The 10,671-nt window shown below is 43.5% G+C and overlaps 1 protein-coding gene across 2 annotated transcripts in view; it reads right to left on the bottom strand.

Moving 5' to 3' along the window:
* Positions 1-845: 845 nt before the first annotated feature.
* Positions 846-10,671, bottom strand: part of SPPL3 (signal peptide peptidase like 3) — a 120,413-nt gene continuing 110,587 nt past the window's right edge. For both annotated transcript variants that reach the window (XM_079151399.1, XM_079151398.1), the window contains 5 exons: positions 6,448-6,554; positions 5,844-6,007; positions 4,706-4,905; positions 3,673-3,782; positions 846-2,595 (listed from right to left, as the gene is read on the bottom strand). In XM_079151399.1, coding sequence (XP_079007525.1) covers positions 2,524-2,595; positions 3,673-3,782; positions 4,706-4,905; positions 5,844-6,007; positions 6,448-6,554 — 653 coding nt within the window. In that variant the 3' untranslated portion in view covers positions 846-2,523. The remainder of the gene's footprint in view (positions 2,596-3,672; positions 3,783-4,705; positions 4,906-5,843; positions 6,008-6,447; positions 6,555-10,671) is intronic.

The following is a 10,671-nucleotide window of genomic DNA, read 5'->3' as shown; positions in this document are numbered from 1 at the left end:
CTGGGGGAATCTCGGACTCACGAGGAAGGAAGGAAAGGGGGATCGGGTTCATGCTGAACTCTGTAAACATGCTAGGCAGACAGTTCTTAGAACCTGCCTTAAACCCACAGCATTTGAGGATCACAAAGAGTAAGACAAGGATGTATCAGGTGGGGGAAGGACAGAGAGGAGACCAGGAAAGAAAGCTAGAGCATGTGCTTTACCCACAGCCCCACCACCATCTCTAATCAAAAGGCAAAACTTGGAGAACTGGTGGAAATTCTTGTGTCTAGCATGATTTAGAACAAGAGAAGTATCTGCAGTTTCTCTGCCAAAGTTTTAAGGACTTTTTAAGACTAGCAAGTGAAATCCAAGTTACACTTCCAAGCGCCATGTGGGTATCCTTTACCCCAAATCTGCACAGAAGGGAGGATGACCAAAAAATTGTTTCTTCTGTCTAGAATTTATTTTTTTAAATGAAAACAAAAGTAGAAAAGTTAAAACGACTTCTAGGATATTATTTCTACCGATTACAGGCAGGTGCCCTTCACCTGAATCCTTTGGAAGTTCTGCCCACCCCGTTTAGCCATTTGTCTCCTGGGGCTTAGAGAGCAGCGGCACTGATGCACAGCGCATGAATGAACGAACGAGCACGTTCATTCTTCACAAGTCCAGATGTGGCCTGAGTGCTGAGGACAGCGCAGGCTCCAGTGCTGGACGTTCCTATGACTGAACCAGAGCCCCTGGTGACCAAGACTGGAGACTGACAGGATCTTCCCATTGGTCTTTTGGAAGACACGGAGCAGCAGGAGGCGATGGGAAGCATTTCCTTGGTACCAACCACCAAAAGTGAAGATGATGTGACAAAGGCTAGAAAGAGTTGTTTATTAAAAACAAAACACCCCGAACTCCCCAGCAGGATTTGAAGCAACAACAGAAGAACCCAATGCCCTGACTGCGTGTGTCCCACCCCCAGTGACTGTGTGCCATGGAGACAATGGCACACCAGTTCAGTGCACAGGGAGGACAGAGGGGGGCCACGGAGGAGACACTTTACGGATGTGTGGGCCCTTCTCCAGCCTCTGCTGTCAGGTATTTTCAGGACAACTCCAGGCTTCTCTCTGCCTCTTACCAGGCTGAAGGCTGCTGAGGTAAAGGCAAGCACACGTTGCACCAGTTACTACCAGAACCAAAGACCCCAGCACAAGGCTGGATTCTATGGGGAAGGACATCCTGTTATTTCCCTGGATCCTGGAATTTTGGGTCAGTCTCAGAGGGGCATTTGACATTTGTTCCCAGTACCCAGTTGCCACCACAGGTAAGTCAAGACTATAATCACAACAGCAAGGACAGGATTATGTTGCTTTTTTCCTTTTTTTTTTTTTTTTTTTTCCTTCTTAAGGGAGTGAGGGCATGGAAAATACAGCACACCAATGAAACAAAATGCCAAAAAAAAAAAAAATACAAAAAAATACAAAATAGAAAAATGTATTTACAGGTAGTACAATACTATGATCAGAAAGCACAAAGACACCTGCTGCTATATTACATGCATTGGTTCAGGAAAAAACTACTAAAAACCCTGCAAGGGAGAAGCCTGTAAAAAGAAAAGGACTTTGTTTTAACTTTTCATCCCTAATTTGCTACACTGATCAAACCAAGTTAAGAGTCCCCTAAAGCCCACAAGTCTATCAGTCCAAATGCTATTCTGGTTTGTAACTGCAGGGTCAGTTGTGAAGGGGAGAGACGGCAGCTTATACAAGGAAGCCACAGTAAACTGCTCTACATGCTCAAAATTACAGCAAGCCCCTGTCTGCTACACAGCATGATCTTAGCAGGTTTTAATTTTTGTTTATTCATATATATCTATGTGCGCATGTGTATATATATATATATGTACGTATGTATAAAAACCGTGCCCTTGTTCACTGCCAACACGACATCTGGGTGGACATGAACTTATTACAACAAATTCTTATGTGTATGTTGTAAGAAGTCACTCAATGTCTGTGGATTTAGTAAGTCACTGCACACCACAGAAAATATTTAATAAATCCAAAAAAAGGAAAGAAGAAAATAACGACAGAAGAGCTTCTGTCTCAGTTCTCTGAAACTGAGTCCCCCATAGGAAACTGGTCCCAAAGTTCTGGAGGGTTCACTGAAGAAACTTCGGTTTGCTAATTTCTTTTTTTTAATCCTTTTAGTGTTCAAAAAGTTCTAAAACGACTCCTTGCTGTTTGCAGTTTTTAAATAGTCAAATCTCCATCTCCCCACAAGGTAACAGTCTGGTGCAGATCCACAAAAATGGGAGGGAGGGGCCTGTCACTTCTGAAAGGCTCCACCTCTACCACTGCAGGAGGACCAACAGGGCCCCAGCACCCTCTCCTGCCAACAGGCTTTCTTCAGGTGCAAATTCCAGTCACACGCCTGTTCCTTAAACAGGTAACTTCTGAGTACCAGGCCAGCTCTAAGAAGAGGAAACAAAACCACGCGGTGAGAGAAAAGGACGACACTGGCCATCCTGGTCACTTCCCATGTGATCCATCATACTTCCAGGAACCGGGAGCTGCTGGACTTGGAGTGGAATGGCTCGGACCACATCCGCCGTAGGTCACCCTGGGAATGGAGGGACTTTCCTGAGTTACAGATTTAAACAGGTACATAAAGCCACAAGTACTTTCTGATTCTTGATCTCAGACCAGACTGCTGCTTTCAGGACCCAGAAAGCATTCAATGGATGTAAGAGCAATCTGGCTGTGACATCTGTTACCCCGCTGATCGCCAGGGTTGATTTGGCTGATCTGTCTGGCTAGGTGGTGTCCCCTTCCTTCCTCACTGCTCCATGTCTGTGCCTCCTGAAGCTGCACATTCGGTCCTGGAGGACGACCCTCCCCGATAGAGGAGGACCATTCTTCAGTTAAGGGTATATGAGTAGCTGTAGCCCCTTGCTAGAACCTCCAAACAAGTTCTCAAAGAGCATTAAACTAAAAATAACTTGACCTCAGGCTCCTTGAGCAAGGAAGGGCTTTTAGGAACTCAGTTCAAACTCTACCCTGACACAGGTTCCATCCCTGATAGTTAATGGACTTAGGCAGATTAATGAACCTAGCTATAAAAAATGAGATGATAATATAAATTTGATAAATAAGGTCATGTGCTCTCTAAATTTAGTTTTTATCATATACTGCTTCAATTCTATTAAATCTTTCTTAGTTCTCTCTAAGCCTTAACATAAAATTTTTAAAAAGATGTTAGGGCAATAGGGTACTGCTTTTTTCTCCTGGTCCTGGAGATCAAACCCAGAGGCTCACTGAGTTATACTCCCAGTCCTACGGTACTGCTTTAAGAGAAGCAGGAAGTCTCTAAAGCTAGGCTTTTGGAATATCAGTTAATTAATCCATGACCAGCTGCTGTAATGGCCTAATTATTACCATTTTCTACTAGTGACTCTAAGAATTGAGAGATTTTTGCTAATGCCAGGCCAGTGCACATGGCAGTCAAGATCAAGAGTTCAGGGGCTCAAGCAGAACCCTTCCAGTGAGGAAAGTATGTACCCAAACCCAAGGTTGGTGCCAAGTTGCTTTTGCAGATTTACAACCATTTCAACTCACTCCCTGCACGGGGGACTGAAACCCAGGCCTATGCTAGGAAAGTGCTCTGTCACTGAGCTTCGGTCTCAGCCCTTTCTCTCACCTTTAAATAGGCCATGGTGAGGAGTGGCAATAAGGTAAATGGCACCAAGTAGAGGAGGGCGGGCTGGGCAGCTCGGTGGATGCGAGACGCCACAGTAGCAGTGAGCAGACCTAGGAGGAAAGACACTGGTGAGTGATGCTGAAAGGAGGGAGGCCCTCTGTCATCCGAGAAATAGGCTGTGACATAGTCCATTCCATGGATAGGGTGAAATGCCCAGCTCGAGTAGTTTAATGTGGAACAACACAGCAACTCCAAGGACATGAGATTGGTGTAAGTCCCACTCCTTGCTCACTTCCTGGTTCAAACCCTCCCTTCTACCCTAAAAGGGACTGGTCTCCCTCTGTCTTCTGTGGTGTGTGATGCTGGACTTGAAGGCAAAAGTCCTTGGTTCAGGTTCCAACTTTGCTAAACTTACAAGAGCTGTGTCACCTTGGGGAAGGATCACCTCTCTGAGTTTCCTCCACCTCATGGGGATAATGCCACATGCCTGGTCCCTGGCAGGGTTTCTGAACCCATGTGAATGCAATGCTGATGTCAGGCAGGAGGCGAGAGAAGTGCTTTCTCCCATTCACTCTGCAGTTTAACGGTCATGTGCATGGAGAAGCTACCATCGTTCCTAGCCCAATCACAACTGCCTGCCTGCCTGCAGGTGAGCTGGCTGGAGAAACACTAGCCTGGAAAGAGTCTGAGGCCAGGGGTGACAGAAAATGAAGGTAAACAGCTTTTTATCAGCTGTTTGTTAACATAAGAAATGAGTCATTTACTAAATTCTGTGGAAGATTTATGCAGAGCCCGATCTGCACTCTTGCGTGGTTTGTGTCTGTGGCTATCGCATATTCTTCGGACATCCTCTTCAACAGGGAAACGGTCACACTGCAGAGAGGGTGTGCATCATCACACAGGCGGGGCTATCTGAACAGCAACCAGAGGTACTGCTCTCTTGATCAGCATCTGCAGCTGGGACACCCGATTTGATTCCAAGGGTTGGAGGACAGCCAGTGAGAGAGCAGCAGCAGCTCCCCAGCACTCTTACCTACAAAGTATCCAATGAGGGTGCAGTGAAAGTAGGAGACCTTCTGCATGCGCCCAGAGATGTTGGCGGGTCCAGAGGCACCACAGGAGTCACCGCTGGCTTGTTTTTTGTAGTTGTCATAGCGAAGGACAAAGCACAACAGGAGACCAGGCATCACAATGTCTCCAATGCCCAACATAGAGAAGTGACTGCCAGTGGAGCTGGAATGTGGAGTCACATGTTAGGAATGGCACTCTCCCTACAGTTCAATTTCTTCTACTCCTGTGCAAAGACTGTCAGCTTTTAAAGAAGTCAAAGAACTCATCCAAATGGCAGAGAGCAACCTTTACTCGTGGACACTAGTTCTGAAGTTTAGAGATTAAAAACCCTCCAAGCACTGGCAGCAGAGGTCACCAATCTGGCCCCTCAGTGTTTCAAGACAGCAGCTTGTCAGTGACTGCCGAGGTGATGTGCCTAAGCACTATCTCCTTTGAAAATGTCAGGCAAGGCATTATTTGTGACATTCACTATTGAGACTGCAAATAAGCACCTGACTACTACCAGACACAGGAGATAAAAGCAGCACATTAATTTTGCAGTGATTATATAGGTAAAAAAATGTTCAATTTTATTATTAGAACATTTGCATAAATGTCTTAAAAGTAAAAACAATCCTGATTCTATTAATTTCAGCCAACTTTAAAAAGTAGGGAACAAGCTGGGCGTAGTGGCATATGCCTGTAATCCCAGTGACTCAGGAGGCTGAAGGAGGAGGATCACAAATTCAAAGCCAGCTTCAGAAATTTAGTGAGGCCCTGAATGACTCAGGGAGATCTTGTCTCAAAACTAAAAAGGATCAGGGATGTGGCTCAGTTGTTAAGTGTTCCTGGGTTCAATCCATAGTATTAAAAAATAAAATGGGACTAGCAGTAATGTTCAGGTGTTAACATTAATCAATAATAAAAAGCAACACCCATATCACTTGGTAAGACATCTTGGAAAGTTAGGTCGTATTCTCATCCTTACTTTTTCATTTGGTGATGACGCTTCATAGCCCTTTATAGTTTAGGACCAGAATGCTGAAGACAAGGCAGGAAACCTGCAAAGGAAGGCTGTGTCCTCCACCAGCACAGGATGAGGCCTGATAGGCCAGTCCTACCTTGGGAAGACCAATTTTCCAGGCAGAGACAGGCGAGGAACATCACGCCCAACATTTGGCCCCAGGTGGAGCTTTCGGGATAGAACGTCAAGGGGATTGTCAGCCGGCTGTGTGGCCACCTTCACCATGACATTGCTATTGAAGATGTAGGCTGAGAAAAATACCTGCCAGGGTGGAAAGGTGCCTTTAATGAAGGAAGCTGCAAACAACCTGCTCTCAGCATCATCCCTCTTTGTTCTTGAGAGCATAGCTCATCAACACTGTCTTTGAAGGCATGCTTTGAAGAAAATCTGTGCTCTTCATGTGTCTCTGTGCCCAGATACTCCCTTACAGTGGAGTGGGGTGTTCTCATGCAAGGTGGCTCGGCTGCCTGCGGCCTCCTCCACCCTGAGTCTCACACACAGCTACTGGTACCACAGCTCCACAAAGAGAAGGTTTGAAAAGCCACCAGCACACTGTGAACGTGTGCAGCACAGGACTGGAGGGAGCAGCCTGAGAAGGCTGGGCGAGCAGGCTCTGGGTACTTGGAGTGGACAGTTTTCAGCAGTGAATACTTCCACTGCACACAGAGAGAGCAGGGGCTTTCAGGGAAACAGATGCTTACCCAAAAGACATCATAAATGAGAAGCCCTGAGAGGAGCAGGCAGGAAACCTTGAGGCTAGGCAGGCGGACAAAGGCGATCATGGCGACACAGAGGCCCATGGCCAGAGCTGGGGAGGAGACAGTAGTCAAGTTTGTGGCTAACAGGCTCGTCCTCTTCCGACAAGCTCTTAAGCTTATCAACCCAACAGTGTGCAATTCCTTCCAAAGTCTGGGGGCCCTGAGCTACAGTGTTAGGCACTTATACCCACAATGATGTGAAGTGTCCACTCCTGCCTATCTGGGCCTGTTGGGCCCCAAGAAGCATCCTTTCTCCTGCTAGACATGGTGCTGGACCACACAGCAGCAGGCCAGGCTGTCAAGACCTCCCCTGCTGCTGTGGCTGCACTGTCCTTGCTCTAGAGTCAGCTGTGCCCTAGATCACAATCGCTTTCCTCTTTCAGGATGTCCTTCCAGCCAATCAACTCTTTTCTTTACAGGATTTTCTTTTATTAGAAATATTGTAGATTTGCATTGTATTTTCATTCACACACACACACACAAATTCCTTCTCAAGCTACCTCTGTTTCTCTGATCTCCTTAACAAAAAGCTCCTCTGAAGAACTGTGGATATTCTTTTTATTCCTTAAGTTCTTGATACTTATTACAAAAGCAGCGACCACATTATAAAAAACTAGAGAATACAGTTAAGGTTTAAAAACCTATGTTGTCACTATCCAGAGATAAACAATGTAAAACATCTTCCCAGAATGTATTTCTATACAGAAAATAAATTTCTCAGTAGGGAGACAAAGTCCACGGGCTTGCCACTGACACCTGTCAGCGACATCTTGCCGTGTTACAGCATGTAGGGTATTAGCTGGTGAACAAGTCATGTCTATTTTTAAAATGAGATCATAAAATCCTTCTCTTCGGTACTGTGGATTAAATCCAGGGTGCCATACCTACCATACAGCTATACCCCCAACCCCTTTATTTTGAGAGAAGGTGGAGTTGCCAAGGCTAGCCTCAAACTTTTGCTCTTCCTGCATAGCTGGAATCACAGATGTGCACCACTGTGCCTGGCTAAAACTTTTTTTTCTTTCAAACAGGGAATTTAAGCTCAGGGGTGGGTGCTTTACCATTGAGCTATATCCTCCAGCCTTTTTTATTTTTTTGAGACAAGGTCTTACTGAGTTGTTGAGGCTGGCTTCAAACCTGTGATCCTATCTCAGCCTTCCAAGTTGCTGGAATTTCAGGCACCTGCTACCACACCTGGCTAAAATCTGTTTTTTTAAAAGTCAGCAATCACTGGTTTCCATTTCAATGAATTTTTACCACAATCAAATGTCTCTAACAGACCCCAGAGTGTTTTTTATGTAGTTTGTCTAAGCCAGTATCCAATTCAGGATCTGTATATGTCTTTTAAATCTTTTTCAATCAGCAGTATTTTTAATGAGATGGGAGCTATTTGTCCTACAGAATGTTTTGTTTCCAGGTTTTTTCCTTATTGTGGTGATTGTTTATCTCTCTTCCATTTATTTTCTGTAAATTAGACACTATTATCTGAAGACTGACTAGATCACATTCAGCTGTTCTTTACCCATTCATCAAAGGCTTCATCTCTGCTACTTCAGTTACCTGGTACTGCCAAGGACCCTCTTGTTAAACACAACAAGGAACCTCTGCTCATCTCACCTGATCTGAGCTTGTGGCTCTCACCTCACTTGGCTTTCAGGAAAGTGCACTCTCCTTGTTCCACCCCGTATCCACTGCTCTTTAGGTTTTGCTGAAGCTCTTCCTCAACTCTCACACCCTGTACCTGGCCCTCACACCTCTGCTCTGTTCATTTCCTTGGCGAGCTCATCCAATCTCAGTCTATCACATATTTGTATTTCCAGTCTATATCTCAACTTTGAATTTGATTCATATATCCTAAGGCCTAAGTGACATATTTCCTTGAAAATCCAACAGGCCTCTCACATTTAATCTATCCCAAACTCTTCTCTAAATTGGTTCCAACCAGAGTATTCTACCTCTCTATATTCTATTCTTAGTTGTGTGGACCAAAATCTGTGGTGTCATTTTGGATTACTTTCTCAATCCCACTTGGTACAAGTTACACCGTCTCTAGCCTAGACTGCCACAGTAACTTCCTACCTGATCTCTTTGCCTCTACCTGGACCTGCAGTCTCTTCACACAGCAGACAGAGGTTCTTCTTAAACTTGAGCATCAACAGAAGCTCCTTGGGGACAAGGTTCACTGCACACAAATATCTAATGTTTCAAGAATGGCAGCACTGCTTTGGCTTTTCCAGATCATGATAAAGAAGCTCCACATTGTTTGCAAAACTTCCCCAGATTCCCTGATAGCTTTACCAATAAACTTAACTTTCAGCTAAATGTAAATTAACCAAAAGTGTTAGGGAAGTAAATTACCAATCTTAGTCGTTTAACTAGTTATCTTAATTACTGACATTTCTGTATCACCTTGTCTTCCACAACCAAGAAGGTCAGGGATGAAGACAATGACATGTTAGGCTGAGTTAAAATGTTCTCAACTAGGAATATACAACCTGTGGGTCTTAAGCAGTGCTCCTGTTCTTAGAGGATTTTGAGATATCTATATTCTATGCAGACTAAGCACCAGAGGCTAGCTTTTTAAAATACTAAAAATAAATTTTTAGATTTCTGGCACTAAACATTTCTTAGTGACAGGGTAGTAGCAAAAGCTTTAAAATGAGGGGCTGGATTAGATATGTGTCAAGACTCTTGTTAGTCCCTGAATTGGTCAGAGGATGCATAAGTGAAAGTGGTTCAATGATCCTTGAAACACTAAGGATCCTTGTGAATCATCGGCTGCACATTTGCAATCCTAGTGGCTTGGGAGGCTGAGGCCAGAGGATCACAAATTCAAAGCCAGCCTCTGCAACTTAGCAAGACCCTGTCTCTAAACAAAATACAAACACGGTTGGAGATGTGACTCAGTGGTTAAGCATCCCTGGGTTCAATCCCTGGTACCAAAAAAAAAAAAAAAAAAAAAAAAAAAAACCATCAGCATGGGCTGGGGAGGTATTTCAGTGGCTTGCCTAATGCACTCTTGGCCCTGGGTTTGATTCCTATTACTTCAACAGACAATCCATTGGCTTTTAGCTGACAAACCACCATCTATTGGTCAAAGAAGTCCAAGCTTTACCAAATTTAAAAGGTTAATGCGCTACATGAAACTTGAGAGAAGATGAAAGAGCTCTGGATTTGTTTATGAAAATGCTCAAGTCCATTTTTAGTATGAAAACTCCTTAGTAAAGCCCTGTAAAACATTTATCACTCTATTTTCACTGTACATTAATTTCAAAGGATAGCTGTTAACTAGAAAATACTCATTTAAAAAACCCCATCACCAAATCTCATATTTCACTGTCCACAAGATGAAATGATTCTGGAGAAGATCCTGAAAAGACAATTTCCATGCCAGAGAGCAACATATTTCAGTATGTTACATATCAGGGCAAGAAAGCTACATTCTTGTAATAGCAGAAAACAAGACAAACATATTAAATACTAATCTGAGAAAGAAAAAGCTCAGAGGCATTCTTAAAAATTCTATTCACAAAGGCAGCTTAGTGCAAACTTGTGAAAAAGAAAGGTTCTTGCACAAATAAGAGGAAAACTGACAACTGAAAATGCAATAAAACATCTATTAGGGCCAATTAGGGTTTAAGGGAACCTTACCAAACACTTAGCAAAAACAATTAGGTGAATTTCACAATGGGAATGTACTTATGTTGGTGGTCACTGAGATAAGTTTGGTCTAAGGGTAAATTTCTACCGACTACAGTCTAGAGGAAGGGACTCATAGCAAAATGGACACTTGAGTATGTCATCTACTTAGAGGTGCTTAACCAATCATTCCTCCTCAGTGGGCCATGGCCATCTTCACCCCTTGTGTTGCTTCTTCAAAAGAAGTAATAAGTACATCTTATATTTGTGTTTTATAATTTAAAAAGTGCTTTCACTATAAATATCACTTTTGATTAAAATGTAATTTTACAGTATGCAATCTATAGTTTCTTCAGTTTTTCATAGCATTTTACTAATCAATTTGGTACATGCAAATTTCAAATCATTGTAAAAGTGAAAAAAATTCCTTAAGCACAAGGACAAGATTTTAGTTTTAAGGTTTAAAATTCTTCCTTGATGAAACTACACTCCTTTCAATAACAATACTTCCTTTTCATTAACAGTTCC

This window comes from Sciurus vulgaris, assembly GCF_902686455.1.
Source record: "Sciurus vulgaris genome assembly, chromosome: 8".
In the NCBI taxonomy this organism is placed as follows: domain Eukaryota; kingdom Metazoa; phylum Chordata; class Mammalia; order Rodentia; family Sciuridae; genus Sciurus; species Sciurus vulgaris.
Note: the sequence above shows the minus strand (reverse complement) of the source record. Positions and strands in the feature narration are given on the sequence as shown.